Source organism: Ictalurus punctatus, chromosome 12 (genome assembly GCF_001660625.3).
Source record: "Ictalurus punctatus breed USDA103 chromosome 12, Coco_2.0, whole genome shotgun sequence".
Lineage (NCBI taxonomy): Eukaryota > Metazoa > Chordata > Actinopteri > Siluriformes > Ictaluridae > Ictalurus > Ictalurus punctatus.
In genome coordinates this window covers 27,888,711-27,911,018 of record NC_030427.2, presented here as the reverse complement: position 1 = coordinate 27,911,018, position 22,308 = coordinate 27,888,711, and the positions used below count along the sequence as shown (strand labels likewise).

Below are 22,308 nucleotides of genomic sequence, written 5' to 3'. Positions count from 1 at the left end.
TAATTGTATAAATTAAGGATTGGGATTTTTATGGTGTGTTTGCTTCAGGGTTAGTCCCGTACCATTGACTTTTCCAAAATACAGATTAAACTACATTTCCAGCTATTACATTTTTTTTTTTTTTTTTTTTACCTGATCAAGTTCCTTACTCCAGTTGTTCTCATCTCTTATGTATCCAGTTGTGACTACCCAAACATTTCTCAGCCCCCTCCTTCTGGACTCACACTAGGTCACTCTAAAGCACCTCTGTTTCACAGAGCAGTGTTGCCTCAACTAATTTAATTTCTGCCTTCAAAACATGGTTGGGTTGGCTCAGGAAAGCTTTTCTCAGCCGCCCTGGGGTGTTACCTTACAAAGATGAGTCATTGATGTCATTCGTATTTATATATTTATCATTTACCACAGCTATGAAACACACAGAAGAACATCACATTGCTGACCACAACTGAACCAAACAATCTTCTATTGTTGGCTGAGCACTGCTGCACACTGCCATGCTAGTTGACCTTACCTCACAGCATAAGGATAAACACCGCTCTTTCAAAAGTTATTCTCTTGGGTGGAATACTCCCAGAGCATAATGGAGCAACAGGGACTTCCTATAATTTATCACCTATCTAAAGGTAGATGCGGAAGCAATCACAGATTTCAAACATTTAATGAACAAACAGACAAAAAACAAAGACACAGTAACATGAGGCAAAATACTGTGGCAAAACTAAACATCGAGGCGTGGACAAAAGCATGGATCGACAATTACGTGAGACAAAGAAGCAGTGCAAATAGTGACTATATATATACATATGAGTGCTCGTTAAACAAAAACGTGATACAGGTGCAGGTGATCATGTGACAGTAATATGGTGCAGTGGCTGCTGGGAAATGAAATCCAGAGTTACCTCCTTGATATATGACAGAGGTGTGTGCATTTTATATTAGCGAAAATTGGATGCAATGTTATGTTGCTTTAAATACCATAAAGGAACACAAGAATAATGAAATGTTGTTTGTTGTAGACATTGATTTGCATTATGCCCGTATTTCACTTCCAATGCAGCAATACTGGGTTATAAACCACAACAGAAATAGATCTAGCAAAACCAGGAACTGTTTTAGTTTTCCCTTGATGAAAGAACTTAACTGTCAAAACATATACTTTGCCTAATAAAAAATTACATTTTGAACATTGACTTCATTTCTTATAAATATGATGTTCTTTATTAGGGTATACAATTATACAGTATTTTGTTTGAAAGTTTTCTTGGAATAGGCTCCGGATCCACTGTGACCCTGATCAGGATAAAGCACTTACTAGATATGAATGATGAATGATACACAGTGCTGAGGGAGTGAAATGAATTGTAGAACCCCAGTCCACATCTCAGTCACATCTGACAATTGATCACACCCTCCACTGTCACGTGAATGCTGCATTGAAATATAAAAAGCCCACTTCCTTTCTGTGAACTTAAATATCAGCAGGGCACATGCAACAGTTCCTTTCTATCATTTTCAGACCTTAGTGAGTTCAGTTTAACTCTGAGACACTGATAAGTGCATTATTTAATTTAACTTTTTAGCTGTTGGCTATATATTTTCTCACCACTTGGGGTTACTACTATGAACACAGGTTAAGACTCTAATGAAAAGTAGTAGTGAGGTAAGGAAATGGACACTTATGAAAATTGTGACTTCTCCAAAAGGAATAACAGTGAAAACCGTAATTCTCCAACAGGTAGATATCATATATGTTGATATGTTTAAATATATGTAAATATTTAAATTTGTTATGGTTGAAATTTGATATATGGTAGCATTGTAAATAAGAGGTTTTCACTTATCAGACGAAGAAACAGAGGATGATTACGAGAATACGCAGCAATGGCGTCCAAAGCCCAAACAATGCACCGGTATGTGTTTGCTTGATCATTATACCGATTATCTCAGTTTGACTTAGCTAAAATATGTTTCATGAATGGATAACAAATGTGTTTATCATATAGCTTCATCAGTCAGATTTGACTACAAGATCATTATACTTGTTCTTGGTCTTCTCCTAATGCTTGGTGCTTTAACGTCACTCTGTGCTATAGGGATCTTGTGTGAGTATTGCTTGTCATCTTAATCTTTGTCCTTCTCATTTCAACAAATCCCAATAAATTGTCTAATTTGATCGTTAAGTGAGAAGAATTCGCTGCACCACCCATTTAGACTAAAAACCTATAATTACATAGGATGCCTATGCACCTTTTATTCATCTATGTATTACTTTAGCTCTGGTGTTCTTGTTTAACAGATCACAGAAAAGTTGTTTCCAGTGAGAAACTAAGTGAGAAGTATAAGAATGCCACAGCCACACTGATGGTGCTAGAAGACAAAGCCAATGGTAAGAGGCTTCTGAGGTTTTCCTGTCTGCTTCAGCAGCTTGTTCTATATGTGGGACTAACACCACTGGCCAGAGGCATTAGTTTACATGCAGTGCTTAATTCGTAACTCTTCAGGTCCTAGAACAATAAGAGGGTAGTGATCCAGTAGGTCGGGAGGTACGCGAAAGGTCCCGGTCCTCGAACTTACAGACATGTAAAAGTGCTTCCAATATCTCACATAGCCGACGATAATCAATGCTGATAAGTAGGCCTATATAATGGATCACACTGGTACAGCGACGTAATAGCATGATGACCTTAATAGTTTTCAGTATTCTCAGTACAAAGGGAAACATTTATGGATTACACATTCTATCGGCTTATCACCTCAGTTAGCTACAAAAAACATTTCCCAAAGCACTTCAAAAACAGAAAAAAACTATTAACAACCCTAAAAAAGTTGGGGTGCTGTGTAAAATGTAAACAAAACAGAATGCAATGATTTGCAAATTTAATAAACCCATGTTATTCACAATAGAACATAGAAAACATATCAAATGTTTAAACTGAGGAAATGTACCACTTTAAGGGAAAAATAAGGTAATTTTGAATTTGATGGCCGCAAACCATCTCAAAAAATTGGGACGGAGGCAACAGAAGGCTGGAAAAGTGTTTAGTGTTTAGTATTACTAAAAAGAAAGAGCTCGAGGAAGATTTTGCAATTAATTAGGTTAATTGGCAACAGGTCAGTAACATGATTGGGTATAAAAAGAGTATCATAGAGAGGTGGAGTCTCTCAGAAGCAAAGATGGGATGGAATCTGGATGGAAGAATATGTTGCTCTTAAACCTGTATATACCTTTCAGCATTGATGTCGCCTTTCCAAATGTTCAAGCTGCCCCTTTCCATAGGCACTAATGCACCCCCTTACCATCAGAGACGCAGGCTTTTGAACTGAGCGCTGATAAAAAGCTGGATAGTCCCTCTCCTCTTTAGTCCTCTTTAGTTTAGAGGATGCAGCGTCCATGGTTTCCAAAAAGAATTTCACATTTCGATTCTTCTGACCACAGAACAGTTTTCCAGTTTGCCTCAGTCCATTTTAATGAGCTTTGGCCCAGAGAAGACGGCAGCGTTTCTGGATCATGTTCACATATGGCTTCTTCTTTGCATGATAGAGTTTTAACCAGAATTTGTGGATGGCACGGTGAACTGTGTTCACAGACAATGAGTTCCTGGAAGTGTTTCTGAGCCCATGCAGTGATTTCCATTACAGAATCATGCCTGTTTTTAATGAGATATTTTTGATGATATATTCAGTCTTTTGTAGATGCAGTTTTTCACAGATTGGTGAACCTCTGCCCATCTTTACTTCTGAAAGACTCTGCCTCTCTATGATACTCTTTTCGTACCCAATCACGTTACTGACCTGTTGAAAATTAACCTCCAGCTGTTTCTTTTTAGTAACAATTACTTTTCCAGCCTTTTGTTGCCCCCTCCCAACTTTTTTGACACGTGTCGCAACCATCAAATTCAAAATTACCTCATTTTTTTCTGAAAAGTGTCCCAAGTTTTTTGGAATTGGGGTTGAAGGTTTCAAAACATTAGATTTCCAGCACAAAATTAAATGTTACAGAAAAACGTTTGTATGTCAGTAAAGAAAGCAGCGTATTATGTAAGAGACCACTTTCAGACAAAAAAACATTATGAAGGCTGCTGTCTTTTGCTGCAAAAATAAGAAGCGAGTGCAACAGTTGAAGTCTCCAGAAGAACCGTGGCTGGTTCTACAACAAGCTCGGTAAAACTTACAACTCATTTCTTTTAAAAAAATGGCACAAACTGTACCTAAGACTAGTTTTTTTTTTTTTTAAAGCAAAGGGTCGTCACACCAAATATTGAGTTTGTTTAATTTATTATGTTTACTGTTCTTTATAATATTTATATTAATGTAGAAACATTTAATTTAATTATTTTTTGAAGGTATCATTGCTCTACAACGTTTCCTTGCATGTGTCTATGACTTTTGCACAGTCTAATATAATTTATGGTGTCACCTGGATAGACATGAACACGATCTCAGATTTTTATGAAACTCGGTGGACAAAGTAGACAGGGCATTCTTAGGCATCTAATCTCCCAGATTTCATGAAAATCATTTGCTGTATTTGAAAATGCTGATAACCACACAGTGGCTAAACAAAGGAAGTTGGATTTTGGTTTGCTTTTTACAACATTATTCTCTACATCTAAAACAACAGTTGGACCAATCAACCAGCATGGCCACCACCAGCTCATCAGATTTCAGTTGCTGTTCATGGCAAGCTAAACCATATGTCATACTCCATTTGCCTTGAATGTCATATCAAAGTTGTGTCTGGCATTTGTGAAATTACTTGTTTTTTTTTTTTGTTTTTTTTTTTTTTTTAAATTGACTTCATGTGGTTTGAGCACAACAAACTACACCAGAGGCCTAACAGTGGCCAAGACCCCAACCATCACATCTTTTCAAACTGATGCCCCTGCCAACACCTTTTTTTTCTCTCCTATGCCAGTCAGCACTCAGACATGTTCAAACATTTTAAGCAGCAGATCAACAGTGAAAAATGTTGCCATGTAGACATTAGATTACCGATTTGTAAAAAGATCATGTTTTTGTTTTTTACTAATACTTTTTTTTTATATAAATATTGCGTTTGTTGTCTGTTATATTAATTTTTTATTCGGTACACTCTTTATGCTGTTTTTTTTTTTTTATTGTGGTTAATGAGTTAAAATCAGACTTGATTTCAGGTGATTCATTAAAAGCTTAATAGAACCTTTCAACATTAACACATTAGTTTTAAGTAAGCAGAAAGGAAATGAAATCTTGAAAAAATAAACTCTTTTGATTTTGAAAAAATCAGAAACTCTTTTCTTTTGTATAGAGACAGAACAACTGTATGAAATGCTGAAGATGAAGTATCAGGAAGTTCATGAACGTCTCTTTGCATGTAATGGTAAGCCCCCCCCAGTACTCTCATCACCGGAAACTCCTCACACAAGACATCTTATTGTGGCCTTTGCAGTGGTTATGGTGGGGAGAGTGGCTTTATAATGTATGATAGGTGTAGCTATACTTGTATTTTTTAATACTATAAAAACAGGCTTAGATGGATAGATAGATAGATAGATAGATAGATAGATAGATAGATAGATAGATAGATAGATAGATAGAATTAGGATTAATTGAATGAATCAATTGAATCTTTATAGTTTTTTAATTGTACAGTGATCTTGTTATGTTAGGAAGGTGATATATAAATGGAACACATTATTATTGTTATTAAACTCAAATATCAAATCATGCATTGTATAAAGTACAGTATGTTATAAGTAAAAAATCTAGGAAATGCTGTGTACGGCAGTAACATACTTTTCAGAGAAACAGGATGGTTCCTGTAATTGTCAGATCTTTTGGAGATTCAAGTAGCTTCATTGGCATGGTAAAAAGCTTTGCAATGTGTACAATATATATGCACAATTCTCCAAAGTTTCATTTCATTTTTTTTTTTTTTTGTTTTCAACTGTTCTTGAAAAAAGCTAATCAAAACTGTAAACTTTGTGTGGAAGGATGGAAGTCACTTGGTTTAAAGTGTTACTACTTCTCCACTGAGAAACTGAACTGGATACGGAGTCGAGATAACTGTGTGGGGAAAGGAGGTCACCTGGTGATTATAACCAGCCAAACTGAACAGGTGAGTGTGGTGGCTCTTTTCTTTCCAGTTTTTCAGATGAAAGTTCATTATTGGTCTCTGATTCACTTGTGTTGGTTACAGGTATAAGCTATGTGTCCTGTTATTTTCTACATTAGAATTTTGTATCTTCACAAATTGGAGAAACACACTGGATTGGCCTGAATGACTTGGAGACTGAGGGAAAGTGGATGTGGGTGAACAACCAGCCCTTAAAGGAGACGGATGTAAAGTAAGAACCGTGTTCACTCACACGCTCTAAACTCATTTTACAGTTCCTTTTAAAGATCTGCAATGCTCTAGCATGCCTAGATATTATACAGATGTCTGTATAATATAAATAAATTGTACAGCAAATTGATTGCAGTCTCTCTCTCTCTCTCTTTTTTTTTTTTATCTATGAAGGTTCTGGTTTAGCACTCCAGAGGGACCAAATGAACCTGATAACTGGCAAAATGAGGACCCTTCTGGAGAGGACTGTGCTGCGCTGGGGCATGAGATTGGTGACATAAATAAATGGTTTGATGCTTCTTGCCGTAAGCAGAAACGATTCATCTGTGAAAAGTAAAAAAAAATTAAAATATTTTCACTTTTTTTTTTTTTTTTTGCATTTTTATGTGATTATCTAAGATTGTTCAAACCTCTAGACCATTAGAAGATGGTATGAGATCATGTATGTGGCTTTTCTCCTGCTGCCTTGTAGAAATTTTAACATTTGACAAGTTTGACGATCATGAATCTTAGTTTAGTAGTTCCTCTTCAGTTCTGAGTAGTGTGAAAGTTAGAGGTAATTATATCTCAGTCACCTTGAATTACTGCTACTGGACATTTTAAAATGACTTTGAATCCTGAAAATCTTCATTAGTTCTTCATTTCTTTTACTGTAATTTTGTATTAAATAAATATACAGCCGGTGACAAATTAAAGGAAAACATGATTCACAAGAAGAGCTTCAGTGAACCTCGCCATAAATTCTATAAGTCTTCTAAACTGTACTGAACGGATGAACACCGGTCTTCCAAATGATATTCCTCCAGTTTAGCATAACAGAGCAACAGGTTCTCCTTTCATTTGTCATTCATCTGTAAGGACTAATGCTGTGTATATTTACTGATGATTGAGTAGTGTGCATTTTATGTTAGGTAAAACTGGATGTAATGTGAAGTTGCTTTGAATAACCATTAAAGAAAATGTTAGAATTAATAAAAAAAAATTACATGGCTTAAAAATATAATGTGTGTTATTTATTATAAATGATGGTTTGCATTATGGCAGTGTTTTACTTCCAGTACAGCAATAGTGGGTTATCTTTGGTTTACTGTCACTTGATGGAGATTGCCAATCACAGATGATCCAGCAAGAAACTGTTACAGTTTACTGTTTAAATTACCTGTTAAATAATAAGAGTCTTCAGCTTATCTTTAGAGAAATCAGACACATCTGGAAATTGAAACCTCTTACTTGTGCTTCCCCTTTCTCTAGTATCATGTCACACAGACTGCAGATTACAGTTTTTTACGATTGCTTACACACTCAAATTAAAAATAAGAAGCAAAACCTCAGCCCAGATCTGCACAACTATAAGCACACAGCCTCACACTTTTTGCAAAACACTAAACACACTTCTCTACATTAGACACAGAAATCTAACACAATGTCACTTCTTTGCCATTTCAAGGCACTGCTTTCCAATATACCGCACCTACTAACCAACTGATCAAACACAGCCAACAGGTGTACAGACACTTGGGCGATTAATTGTCAACTCAGCAATCAGGCATAAACACTATATAAAGACAGCAGGTAAAGGGAACTCCACGCTGTGATAGCGTAACACTATGGGAGTGCCCTCGAACGCAACTGGCATCTGAAGCTTGTGTAAAATCATGCCTATTTAAAGGCCTTCAGTGATCAGGTGACGTGGCATTTAAGTGCATCGTGTGATATATATATGGCACCTGTGAACCATGCCGTCAGCCTTATTTTCTTCAGCGAGAATGCACGTCAGTTGTTTGTGTAAAGAAACAAAAAGATGCTTAATTTCCTCTCTATCTTTTCTCAAAATCTCTGGACTTTAAAAAAAAGAGAAGGAAAAAAAGGAATGAGTGAGAGAGAAAAATATGAGTAAGAGAATTCAGGAAGTGTGTTACGCCTTGCTCATCACGGGGAATAGTGCACACTTTCTGTGTGAAGTGTCTTGGGTTGGAGCATGCGACGTTAGCCCTCGAGAGGTCTGACTGTGCATTGTAATGCCTACATTAGGCAGCTCTGCTCATGACTCGCTCTCTTCTCGGAAGGCGAAGCAAGTTGGGTTTCAGAGCCTCGCAGATCTGGACCGGCCACTGCCGAGGCAGCTAGCCATCTCAGGTCCGGGGGATCTCTTATGGATCCGAAGAGGAGCCAGAGACCAATGCTGATCTATCTCTTGCTCTGTCTTCCGGGTCCGGCTCTCTACTGGATTTTGGAGCTTGCATTGAGACTCCTCCTTCCGCTATTGAAAGCCAAAAAAAAAACCCAACACACACACACACACACAACACACACACACACACACACACACACACACACACACACACAAATAGTAATAATTCCTCTCTGACTCTAAGGAGCCAGAAGGATGTGCTAAGAACTGAGAGCAGCATATAAAGAGCTGCTTGAAGCGATTACTAAGGATGGATGAGCTTTTTTCTCCCCAATGAAAGTAAATCCCTTACACTGCAGAAAACTCCCCTTTCTTGCAGAAGTGCATGACAAAATATCAGGCTTCTGGGGGAAAACCATGCATAAGCCGTATTTATAACCCCACAATATTGGATTATTCAGCCATTGTGGGGAATAAACAGCATGGCTATTTAGCTATGCTGATGGTGGAGGAGGTGCTTGCAAGCTACCTCTCTTGATTGACGGCAGGTAATATGGAGGACCGGCTTTACCATCCAAGCCACCATGTAAGGCCTCCATGGCATTGGTGAACAAGGCCTATGCAATAGTAGTCTTGCTTGTGGGTCACTGCAGACAATGAAAGTGTTGCAGGCCTACCAAGCAGACATGCTGAGTGAGCTCAACATATGGCGTCATTCAACCAGTTCCTTCCCTGTTGTGTCGAGTTCACCCGGGCATCCACGAGTGGATCCCGGGCCAGCACTAGTGTGGGGAAGACACACAAGGCGAGTATGGCAGCCCGCCAACCCCCTCAGACAGCCAGGGGAACCGGGCGGCCACAGTCGTGGCCTGCTACTAGGCGTGATCTGAGAATGGTCATAAAGGCCAAGCAGACAAAGAGGAGCGGTCCTGAGGGGCTGTGGAGGAACGTATCAGGGGAAAATTAGGTTAACAAAAATCAATGAAAATCTGATGCTTTCCCTCCAATAGAATGTGGAATAGTTAATGTCACTAAAAGACCATCTGGCAACATGGAAACTACTGACAAATGTGTCTCCATGGGTTCTGTCTACCGTAGAAAAGGTTTGCCGGGTCCAGTTTAGAGATCGACCCGCCTGGTTCAGAGGTGTGCACACAACAGTAGTCAGCACAGACCAGAGCCTGACGTTAGCGCAGGAAGTAAGATCCCTCTTGGACAAAGGGGCCATAGATCATGTACCCCATTCCCTGAGGGAAGGAGGTTTTTACAGGCATTATTTCCTGGTCCCCCCAAAATAGAAGAGTATGCAGCCAATTTTAGATCTGCATCATCTGAACTGTACTCTTTGGACATACAGGTTCAAGATGCTGACGCCCAAACTTATCGTTCCACAGATTCAGTTTGAGGACTAAAAGGCGCATATTTCCACATAGAAATATAGCCCAGTCACAGGAAGTTCCTGTGGTTTACGTTTGGAGGCAACGTGTACCAATATTGGGTTCTTCCCTTTGGGCTAGCTTTATCCCCTCGCACCTTCAAAAAGTGCATGGTTGTCATTCTGGCTCCATTGTGACTCCAAGGCATCCATGTACTAAACTACCTGGATGACTTTTTAATTCTAGCACCAACCCAGGAACTGGCGGTTCAACATCGAGATGTTGTTCTCGCCCACATGAAGAGCTTGGGGTTCAGGTTGAACCTCAAGAAAAGTATGCTTTCTCCAGTGCAGTGGACAACTTTTCTAGGGGTTATAAGGATTCTACTACGATGAGTGCATTTCTATCCCCAACATGCGTAGGGTCAGTCCTATCAACATTGAGCAAGATAAAGCTGGATCTCCGCATCCCCTCCAGTCTTTACGAGAAACTGTTAAGGCGTATGGCAGCAGCAGCCAACGTCATACCATTGGACCTATTGCACAGGAGATCGTTTCAGTGGTGGCTGAGAAGTTGGGGGTTTCGTCCAAGGACGAAACATCTGAGAGTAATCTGTGTCACGTGGCGATGCCTACATGCTCTGAGAATTTGAAAGTGTCCCCAGTTTCTAGCCTTGGGTCACAGTCTAGGGGTGTCTCCTCATCACAAGAAGGTAATGACAGACACCTCCCTCATGGGCTGGGGCGCGGTCTTAGATGGCTGTCCAGCTCATGGTCTCTGGAGCGGCCCTCATCTGGAGTGGCATGTAAATTTCCTAGAAATATGGGCCATATTTCTAGCACTGAAATTCTTTCTTCCTCATTTGAGAGGTCACCATGTGTTTAGATAACACAGTGTGGGTCTCATATATCAAAACCCAGGGAGGATTATGTTCGCGCCTCCTGTTCAGACAGGCACAACTAATTTTTCTCAGGGCAGAGGGAAAGTTTTGGCAGTGAGTGCAATGTACATTCTGGGCAACTGGAATGTGGGGGCAGACATCCTGTTGAGGCAGGGGTCCATATGGTGGAGGTTTGGCCAAGCGGGACTGCATGTGTTCACCTCCGAGTAGACAACACACTGCCCGCTGTGGTTTGCTGTCACTCCTCCCACACAATTAGGGCTGGACGCCATGGTGCACATGTGGCTGAGGTCAAATCTGTACGCTTGTTCTAGCAAGAGTTCGCCAAGACAGTCTACGTCTGCTGCTAGTAGCACCTTATTGGCCAGCTCAAATATGGTTCTCGGAGATAATATCTCTGCTAGATGGCACTCCTTGGGAGATTCCCATCCGCAGGGATCTACTGTCTCAAGCCAGAGGGCTAATTTATCACCCTCAGCCGGAACTATGGAAACTGTGGGTTTGGCCCCTGAGGGGCATCAGCTCATAGATTCTTGTCTCACAATTAAGCGCTGATAAAAAGCAGGATGGTCCCTCACCTCTTCAGTTTAGAGGATGCAGCGTCCATGGTTTCCAAAAAGAATTTCAAATTTCGATTCGTCTGACAACAGAACAGATTTCCACTTTGACTCAGTCCATTTTTAATGCACTTTGGCCTAGAGAAGACGGCGTCATTTTTGGATCATGTTCATATATGGCGTCTTCTTTGCATGATAGAGCTTTTACCAGCATTTTTGGATGGCACGGCAAACTGTTTTTAACGCAGTGCCGCCCGAGGGCCCAAAGATCATGGGCATTCAGTATTGATTTTCACCCTTGTCCCTTGCACACAGAGATTTCTCCAGATTCTCTGAATCTTTTGATATTATGTACTGTAGATAATGAGATACTCATAGTCTTCGCAAGTTTATGTTCAGGAACATTTTTCTGAAATTGTTCCACAAATTGTAGACGCAGTTTATCGCAGATTTGTGAACCTCTGCCCATCTTTACTTCTGAAAGACACTCTAAGATACTCTTTTTTATACCCATTTACATTACAGACCTGTTGCCGATTTTCTTTTTTAGTAACTTACTTTTCCAGCCTTTTGTTGCCCTGTCTCAACTTTTTTAAAAATTACCTTGTTTTTTTTCTTAAAATGGTACTGTCACGTTACAAAGTGATTTCGGAAGCAAGCTCAGATCATCAAACATTTAATAAACAAACAAAATACAAAAGAGTCTACAACTAGGAAACAAAACACTGTGGCAAAGACAAAGGTATAGTTAGACAATAAGTAAGACTAAGAAGCACTGAAAACAGTGGCTATATATAGGAGTGCTTGTTAAACAGAAATGTGATACAGGTGCAGGTGGCCATGTGACCATGATGTAGTATGGTGCAGAGGCTGCTGGGAAATGAAGTCCAGAGTTCCCTCCTTGATACATGACAGGTACATTTCCTCATTTTAAACATTTCATATGTTTTATATGTTCTATGGGTTTATGAAATCATTGCATTCTGTTTTTATTTACATTTTACACAGCGTCCCACAACCATCACATCATTTCAAACTGATGCCCCTGCAAACCCCCTTTTTTTCTCCTATGCTGGTCAGTGTCACGTATCGGGAAACTCTGGACTCCACTTCCCATCAGCCACTGGACTGCTCTAGTTGTCACATGACCACCTGCACCTGATTCATGTTTTGGTTAATGAGCACTCATGTGTATATATAGTCCTTGTCTGCACCATTAGCTTGTCTTTCGTTGTCTTAGACCATTGTGTTCCATGTTTCTTGAGCTTGTTAGTTTATGTTTAGTGCTACCACAGTATTATGCCAAGTAGTCTTAGATTCATGTTGTTTATGTCTCAGTGTTTGGTTTCATGCCACAGTGTTTAGACAAGTTGTCTCAGTGTCTGTTTCTCAGTTCGTTGCTTCAATAAAAGTCATTATCTGCACCTGCTTCTGGCTCAACCACGACTCGTGACAGTCAGCACTCAGACATGTTCAAACATTTTAAGCAGCAGATCAACAGTGAAAAATGTTGCCATGTAGACATTAGATAACTGATTTGTAAAATGATCATGTTTTAGTTTTTTACTACAAACACCATATATGATATATTAAATGATCACATTCAAGTTGACTGTTAATCTAATATAATATTGCATTTGTTGTCTGTTATTAATTTTTTGTTCGATACACTCTTTATGCTGTTTTTTTTTTATTGTGGTTAATGAGTTAAAATCTTGATTTCAGGTGATTCATCAAAAGCTTAATAGAACTTTTTTGCATTAACACATTAGCTTTAAGTAAGCAGGAAGGAGATTAAATCTTGAAAAAATAAACTCTTCTCTTGTTTATTAGAAAAAGAGAGAATGTATGAAATGCAGAAGGTGAAGCATCAGGAGCTCGTCTCTACCTGCAATGGTAAGACTAGTCTTTTTCTCTGGTTTACTCCAATCATTAAAAAACACTTTTGGATCAAAAACTCTTTTCTTAGAGACAGAACAACTGTATGAAATGCTGAAGATGAAGTATCAGGAAGTTCATGAACGTCTCTCTGCATGTAATGGTAAGCCCCCCCTTAGCAGTGGCTTTAGCAGTGTTTATGGTGGGGAGAGTGGGTTTATACTGTATGAAAGGTTGTATTTTTTTAATACTATAAAAACAGGCTTCGATAGATAGATAGATAGATAGATAGATAGATAGAATTAGGATTAAGTGAATTAATCAATTGATTCTTTATAGTTTATTTTAATTGTACAGTGATCTTGTTATGTTAGGAAGGTGATATATAAATGGAACACATTATTATTGTTATTCAACTCAAGTATCAAATCATGCATTGTGTAAAGTACACTATGTTCTGGTATAACGCTCCAGAGGGACAAAATGAACCTGATAACTAGAACACTTCTGGTGTACAAACCCATTTAATTTTCCTGTAAAATATTAACTGAGTTAATTAACGCAGTCTTTGGTATCCGTGAAGGTTCTGGTATAGCAACAACCCAACCCAAAGAAAAAACCCAAATTTTCCTGAAAATTGGAAAATAGAGGACCCTTCTGGAGAGAACTGTGCTGCTCTGGGGGATGCACGTGGTACCATATGATGCGTCTTGTAAAAAGATAAAAAAGTGTATCTGTGAAAAGTGAAATGCTTCTTATTTGCATTTGTGCCTGAAAATATTTGTGTTTTTGAGAAAGTAGGATAATTTTAGCTTGATGAGTCTGAACATTTGATATTGTAAAACAGCTAACATTAAATTTAGCTGTTTTACTGACCCTGATCCAGGGTCAGTTTAAAGTTTTCCCCTCTGCCAGGTATCTGACACTACAGTTTGAAATGGATTCTTTGCCTGCCATGCTTGTTCAGTCAGTCGAGGTTGTTGCAGCAGTCATTGCAGTGAGAGATGCACAACAAATGCACAGTGTATTAGCTTTCCCCACACCGTTTCATATTTTCAGTGAAGTTATTAGTAGACTATGACTTACGAAGCTTGTCAGTTATGATACACTTATTTGCTACTTTAAAAAAAAATAAAAAATTATATATATATTACTTGTTAATATAGAGTTTTGTTAATTTTTGTTTGTTGCTAATGTCAATACTTTCAAGTCTTACTGCATTAGCTCAAACTAAAACTGAGAAACACCACAGCATTAAAGTCTGCACCAGACTCAAACATTTGTTTACTCATTATACTGCTAATCTCCAGACTCTAGTGACTTTTCATTTTCACTTATCTCAGCAGTTATTTAACGTGTGTTAACTTGTGCATTATTTAGCTACTTAACTGTGGGACATACATTTCTACTCCTGCCATTTCTCACTGCAACTAAAGAAAGGAAGCTGGATATTGCACACACATATAAGTGACAACAGTAGCGGAAGCTACACACCAACAAGTGTTAAACATGTGATATGAGTGACTTGTGCTTGCTGGTGTGAATGCAGGGTACAACTCTCATTAGAAGCAGTAGTGAGGTTAGAAAATGAAAAATTAAATTAAAGATGGCATTTCTGACCTCAAAATACATAGTAGTTAAAAATGTAATTCTCCAACAGGCAGACATCTGTAATGTTTATATATTTGAATATATTTTTGATGGAGTAAATTTGATATAGTTTACATGAACAAGCACTGAAAATGACAAGGGGTTTTCACTGCTCATAACCAGAAACAGAGGATGACGTTTATGTGAATCCGCAGGACACAAAATCCACAGATACATCTTTGACTGATCATTCTACTGATTGTCTCCAGATGTCCTGTATAAATATTGGAGTACATAACAGAAGGACAGGGTTTTTTCTTTTCTTTTCTTTTCTAATCACAGCTTTAAGATCTAAAATGCAGACATTTTAGAGAGGAAAATTAGTGTAATGTGTCCCATAATAAGAGTTTTATAAAACAAACATAAGGATTATTATTTCAATGGCAGATTTCTTTTATTCTATATCTAAATACTTGAAATGAGCAAAATGACAAAGTCACAGCAACATTCTACGTACCACCTGGAAGAGTTTGAGAGGAATGGAAGAATTATTATACATTTTATATACAAGAATTTTATTATACAGGAATTATACATACATTATTATAAATGTAGTTTTTATGTACGTCTGCATTTAACCCTGTGTATTCTTGCTCAACAGATCACAGTAAAGTGGTCTCATATGAAATATTAAGTGAGCAGTATGCTAATGTTACAGCAACACTGATGAGGGCCACAAGACCAAGGGTAAGTGGTTTCACGGGCTTCCCGTTTACTTTAGCACCTTGCAGTGGCTGTATATTTGTACAACTCAATGTTTGACATGTATGACGTCACCCTTCTTACTGGTGCCTCATAATTTACACTCCACAATGCCATGTGCTTGTATTTCATGCCCTGTCTGGAGGGAGCATGTGAGTGGTGGGAGCTGTCATACTGTAGGCTCATAGATCCCTGGGAATTCCTTGCCGCTTATGGGAAGACTGTGTACAGGTCCATTGGGACCGAAGAGGGCATTGATAAGTTTATTGTGAATTATACAATTGTTCAAAAGTTTTCCAGGAATAGTCTCCAGGTCCACCGTGACCCTGACCAGGATAAAGCACTTAATAAAGATGAATGATAAATGATACACAGTGCTGACGGAGTGAAATGACTTGTAGAACCCCAGTCCACAACTCCGTCACAGCTTGACCACACCCTCCACTGCCACGTGAATGCTGCATTGAAATGTATGTAGCAAGTGACTCGCTTGTAATGACTACGTCAGCCTGAGGAAGCGGGGAAAACAACCCAAACAAAGGCACACAACTATAATCCACTTAGAAAAGGCAAGAGGCATGGGTTTCCATACAAAAATATTTTTTACTAAAGCTAAAAAAAAATAAAAAAAAACTGGCCAAGAATGATTTAAAACCAGAAACCAACACAATCAACAGTCATTGGTCGAATTAAAAAAATACAAGAAGGAATTAACAATAATCATCATAGGACGACTGAGACTTCCTGTATGAAGGGCAGGCAAGAAGGACAGCAACAGCTGACCAAACTCACTACATGGTGGTATCAGCACGATTGATAAAGACTGTTACAACACAGTCGTACTCAAGAAAACTGAGCTAGTGACAATAACCAGCACAAAGCTGTGCCCACAAAAAATAAAGCAAAGGAACAAAAATTAATACCAATACGGCAAAAAAAAGGGGAGGAACCTTCCCACCAACGTGGGCATTAGACACATGCAAAAAAAAAGCACCCTAAGAACAACAAACATGTTAAAATGTCAATTTGGGAAGCATAGTAGATCATTTAGCTCTTATTAAAAAAAATAACAATTTACCTACAGTGACCCGATGACATAATACTCATGATGGCACTTACAGAAATCATATGATAGCTTCTTTAATAGCTACAACAGCAACATCTGGTGCTCCGACCTGGGCTACTTAAACTGCCATGCTGCACAGGGGGAAGCCCTGATGGCACACCGCACTGAGAGTGAGCAGCGCACATGCACACACACACACACACACACACACACACACACACGATAGCCCAACGTCACAATAAAGAAGTACATCGCATGATATGACTGGACAACACTAGCATCAAACAGCTTAAAAACACATTCCTCCGTAGTCCATAGCAACGAAAGGAAGGGGCTGGTTTTTGACCATGACACACTCCATGAGGCATAAACAACAAGCTTATATACTATGGTAGGGAGATAGCTCATTGGCCACGTATTTAATAATGGTGACGTTTTAAACACGTCACAAACCTCACTACCTGTAGTTGATCAAAAACTCACTTGCTTTCTGTGAACTTCAGAAAAAAAATCAGCAACCACACGCAACAGTTCCTTTCTATCATTTTAAGACCTTAGTGAGTTCAGTTTAACCCTGAGACACTGATAAGTACATTATTTAATTTCACTATTTAGCTGTAGGCTATACATTTTCTCACCACTTGGGCTTACTTCTACGAACACAGGTTAAAGCCCGTGGAAGCCAATTTTTCGGAAACGCAGGTCATCCGCGCTTTATAGTAATGGAGTCAATAAGAGACCGTCTAAAAAGTGCATGACCTGGGCAACTGTATAAGATTCTACTAAGTGTATAATCTTCTACTACACAGGATATCTAGTTTATTGTAGTGTTAGGATACAGTATAGATAAAGTATTTGTTTATTTTTTTATAGCATATATATTATTAATGATATACCTTTATATTACACATATAACTTATTGTGCCATATAAAACCCAGGGTTAGTCTTAGCAAAAATAGCAAAATGCTGTTTTTATTGAACAGGTTTGGTGACCACTACCTTAAGGCATGCGGGGCAGTCAAAATCTGACCTCCTAGATGGTACTGTACTGTACTGGTGGTCAAGGGCGTAACCATAGTATGGACACTGGGCCATAGCCTTATAGCCTAGGCCATCTTTATGTAGAGCAAGAATTTTTTTTCAGATCCTTAGAAAGTTCTTTGCCATGAGGTTCCATGTTGAACTTCCAGTGACCAGTATGAGGGAGTGTGAGAGCGAGGACACCAAATTTAACACACCTGCTCCCCATTCACACCTGAGACCTTGTAACACTAACAAGTCACATGACACCAGGGAGGGAAAATGTTTAATTGGACCCAATTTGGACATTTTCACTTAGGGGTGTACTCACTTTTGTTGCCAGCGGTTTAGACATTAATGGCTGTGTGTTGAGTTATTTTGAGGGAAAAGCAAATTTACACTGTGATACAAGCTGTACACTCTCTACTTTACATTGTAGCAAAGTGTCATTTCTTCAGTGTTGTCACATTAAAAGATATAACCAAATATTTACAAAAATGTGAGGGGTGTACTCACTTTTATGAGATACTGTATGTTGTAAATACAATTTCCCCACGGATGCTTCTAAGCAATGCTGTGCTGCCTGCATTGTGACCAGGTACCATTATTTTCCCAGAAGAGCAATGACTGACTTAGATGATTATTTTAATTTGATAAACTGGATATTCTGTTTGTGTAACTGGTGTCATTTATTATGTTAATGTCATCATGCTGTTTAGCTTGCTATGTAATAAGTGTACAAAGTGTACAACAATATATAGTGGTAACCTGAAACGTTAGCTATGTAAAGGGTACTGGAGTTTTCTTTTCTTAATTCTAAAGACAAACTGCCATAACTAGTTCTGAATGGATAACTGCAATATGGCCACAACTCAGACGATAGTTCCCTATCTCTCGTTGCCAAGCTAGCACATCTCAGCATTATGCTGAGCCTTATATTTGTAAAATCACTTAGTTGTCCTTAGCCCAAATGTAGTGTAAATGAACAAAATTCTGTGCAACTTTCCTCACTTTCACTCGCAATTATAACAGTTTGTCACAACGTGAGGGTTCACAATGAACTCGGCAGGAGGATATGCAAGTGAATGTAACATTAATGGTCAAAAACTGGAACTGACGTTAGCCTAGCCTACTTCCTGGGTGTGAAAATATCAAAAGTTAATTGACGCTCTTCAGAACAAACCAAGCCCTGGTATGATGCCTTCTATACTAAGCTAAGGTTACCTACTATTTAGGTATCTAGTTACTTACTCTGTGAAAAAAGCTTGTATGTTCTGTTGCACTTTTCTACACTTGGCTGCTGTCTTCATTTCTTACAGACTGAGCTGCTAAAATATATCAACGAACTTGCGTTGAGTATGGGCGCAACCAAGTGTACAATTGGAAATATATTAAAAAGGAATAGACATAAATAAATAGAACAGATGAAGAAAAGACAGATACGTTGGCAGGGTTCATTAAAGGACGACATAGAAAATATTTTCTCCTGTATATTGGGGGGACAGATTGGTATTTCCTCAACATTGGGGGGGGACATGACCCGACCCGACAAAGAATGTGTGGTTATGCCCATGGTTGTTTTCACTCCTGTGTTCCACCTGGAATAACCTGCAGCATGCAACGGGGAATCAACGCCTCAGTCGGGCAGAGTATGAGGATTGTACGACTTTGTGCTCATAGTACGCACCGGAGTATCAACACCTCGGTCCAGCTGTGAGTGTGCACTTAATGACCATGGCCTTAAGGTACACTACACGCCAGCTTCTGAATTTAAAACAGAGCTATTATTGTCTAGCCAAAGACTTTTACAAACTCTGTTGAGACGCTGGAGTGCTACGTCCTAAACCATACAGTGAGAGAAAGAAGTATTTGATCCCCTGCTGATTTTGTACGTTTGCCCACTGACAAAGAAATGATCAGTCTATAATTTTAATGGTAGGTTTATTTGAACAGTGAGAGACAGAATAACAACAAGAAAATCCAGAAAAACGCATGTTGAAAATGTTATAAATTGATTTGCATTTTAAAGAGGGAAATAAGTATTTAACCCCCTTGCAAAACATGACTTGGTACTTGGTGGCAAAACCCTTGTTGGCAATCACAGAGGTCAGGAAATAAGTATTTGACCCCCTCTCAATCAGAAAGATTTCTGGCTCCCAGGTGTCTTTTATACAGGTAACGAGCTGAGATTAGGAGCACACTCTTAAAGGGAGTGCTCATAATATCAGTTTGTTACCTGTATAAAAGACACCTGGGAGCCAGAAACAATCAATCAATCAGATTCCAAACTCTCCACCATGGCCAAGACCAAAGAGCTCTCCAAGGATGTCAGGGACAAGATTGTAGACCTACACAAGTCTGGACTGGGCTACAAGACCATTGCCAAGCAGCTTGGTGAGAAGGTGACAACAGTTGATGCGAATATTCGTAAATGGAAGAAACACAAAAGAACTGTCAATCTCCCTCGGCCTGGGGCTCCATGCAAGATCTCACCTCGTGGAGTTGCAATAATCATGAGAACAGTGAGGAATCAGCCCAGAACTACACGGGAGGATCTTGTCAATGATCTCAAGACAGCTGGGACCATAGTCACCAAGAAAACAATTGGTAACACACTATGCCGTGAAGGACTGAAATCCTGCAGCACCCGCAAGGTCCCCCTGCTCAAGAAAGCACATATACATGCCTGATGAAGTTTGCCAATGAACATCTGAATGATTCAGAGGACAACTGGGTGAAAGTGTTGTGGTCAGATGAGACCAAAATGGAGCTCTTTGGCATCAACTCAACTTGCCGTGTTTGGAGGAGGAAGAATGCTGCCTATGACCCCAAGAACACCATCCCCACCGTCAAACATGGAGGTGGAAACATTATGCTTTGGGGGTGTTTTTCTGCTAAGGGGACAGGACAACTTCACCGCATCAAAGGGACAATGGACGGGGCCATGTACCGTCAAATCTTGGGTGAGAACCTCCTTCCCTCAGCCAGGGCATTGAAAATGGGTCGTGGATGGGTATTCCACCATGACAATGACCCAAAACATACGGCCAAGGAAAACAAAGGAGTGGCTCAAGAAGAAGCACATTAAGGTCCTGGAATGGCCTAGCCAGTCTCCAGACCTTAATCCTCACAGAAAATCCCATAGAGGGAGCTGAAGGTTCTAGTTGCCAAACGTCAGCCTCGAAACCTTAATGACTTGGAGAAGATCTGCAAAGAGGAGTGGGACAAAATCCCTCCTGAGATGTGTGCAAACCTGGTGGCCAACTACAAGAAACGTCTGACCTCTGTGATTGCCAACAAGGGTTTTGCCACCAAGTACCTAGTCATGTTTTGCAAGGGGGTCAAATACTTTTTTCCCTCATTAAAATGCAAATCAATTTATAACATTTTTGACATGCATTTTTCTGGATTTTTTTGTTGTTATTCTGTCTCTCACTGTTCAAATAAACCAACCATTAAAATTATAGACTGATCATTTCTTTGTCAGTGGCAAACGTACAAAATCAGCAGGGGATCAAATACTTCTTTCCCTCACTGTATGTCCATATTTGAGACGCAGTTTTGCTGTCTCATCCTCTCCTAACATCTTTACCGGTTGACGTAAGAGCAACAAACTGTTCCATACTGGTGTTGATCACAGTAATTTAATATCGGTTCCGCACGTGGAGATTAAACCACTGCCGCTTCAGAGCCTGGCTTATGCCGCATTATTCAAAGCGTGGTCTGTGAATAACAAGGCACTGCTTTTATCGGATTTTCTTACAGATAAAAAGCTGGACTTGTTGTTCGTAACTGAAACCTGGCATAAAGAAAATGATCCTATTTAACCAGATCACTCCAGCGGGATTTGGAGTATTAACTCTCCCGAGGTTATCTGGCGGAGGTGGAGGCATTATTGTGGTTTATAACCTGAAGTTCAACATAAGCTCTGTGTCCGTTCCCCACTTTCCATCATTTTCCATCTGGGGTTGTTCCAGCAGTACTAAAGACTGTAGTGTTTAGAGTGGATCTATTTCTTTAAGTGGAATCACTCCCTTTAGCATTGATTTCTGATTGGTGATTAGCCATGCGCATTGATATGTTTCTCTCTCTTGCTCTGGTTAAAACACAAGTTAACTTTACCTCCGAGTGTTTACTGTATTCTTCTCAAGTTGTAGTCTAATACAAAGATACAACATATTCACTTCTTCAAAATGTACTGTATTTGACTGACACAATTACACAAAATATTGCAAATAGCGTATACTTAAGTAATAGAGATGGCACTGATCCCATACCGGGTATGATCAGCTGATACTAGCAAAGAAAAGGGGATCAGATATCAGAGAAAATAAAGAACAGATTAGATCTGATCCTGGAACCAAAAAATCTACACTATATTAAATACCAACTAAAGGACAGAGTGAGAAATGTGACTTGTAATGAGTCTCCCAGGGGCTTCTTCACAAACTCCTCAGATGCTAATCCTGTCAGGTGAGAATCCCACCAATGCCATGAAACTGTTCCTGTCCATTTCAGCTACGTCTTCCACTGATTGGGTCCAGCTGGAGTTCGTGTGGTTTTTCACCTGCTGTTCCAAATAATCCCTCAGGTTTTCATTGGGATTGAGGAAATTTTGTCCAGGGATCACAGGTCGTTTTACTCAGTGATCAGATGTGTGTCGTCTAATATTCAAATCTAAAAGACAGATATCTGAATTAA

At 39.3% G+C, this 22,308-nt stretch overlaps 2 protein-coding genes across 3 annotated transcripts in view; one reads left to right on the top strand and one right to left on the bottom strand.

The window, feature by feature from the left end:
- The first annotated feature begins 317 nt into the window (after positions 1 to 317).
- Positions 318 to 8,409, top strand: LOC128634046 (C-type lectin domain family 6 member A). Of its 2 annotated transcripts, none has more exons than XM_053683902.1 (8): positions 318 to 1,735; positions 1,845 to 1,910; positions 2,013 to 2,102; positions 2,297 to 2,386; positions 5,288 to 5,359; positions 5,973 to 6,097; positions 6,214 to 6,326; positions 6,500 to 8,409. In XM_053683902.1, the coding sequence occupies exons 1-8, from the start codon at positions 1,669 to 1,671 to the stop codon at positions 6,660 to 6,662; spliced, it is 786 nt and encodes a 261-aa protein (XP_053539877.1). In that variant the 5' UTR covers positions 318 to 1,668; the 3' UTR covers positions 6,663 to 8,409. The 2 variants fall into 2 exon arrangements, with proteins under 2 accessions (XP_053539877.1, XP_053539876.1); XM_053683901.1 differs by having other exon boundaries at positions 319 to 1,735; positions 2,004 to 2,102.
- A 7,288-nt stretch (positions 8,410 to 15,697) lies between these two features.
- Positions 15,698 to 22,308, bottom strand: part of LOC108261255 (NACHT, LRR and PYD domains-containing protein 12) — a 23,260-nt gene continuing 16,649 nt past the window's right edge. Inside the window, exon 13 of the mRNA XM_053683894.1 lies at positions 15,698 to 22,284. Coding sequence (XP_053539869.1) covers positions 22,272 to 22,284 — 13 coding nt within the window. The 3' untranslated portion in view covers positions 15,698 to 22,271. The remainder of the gene's footprint in view (positions 22,285 to 22,308) is intronic.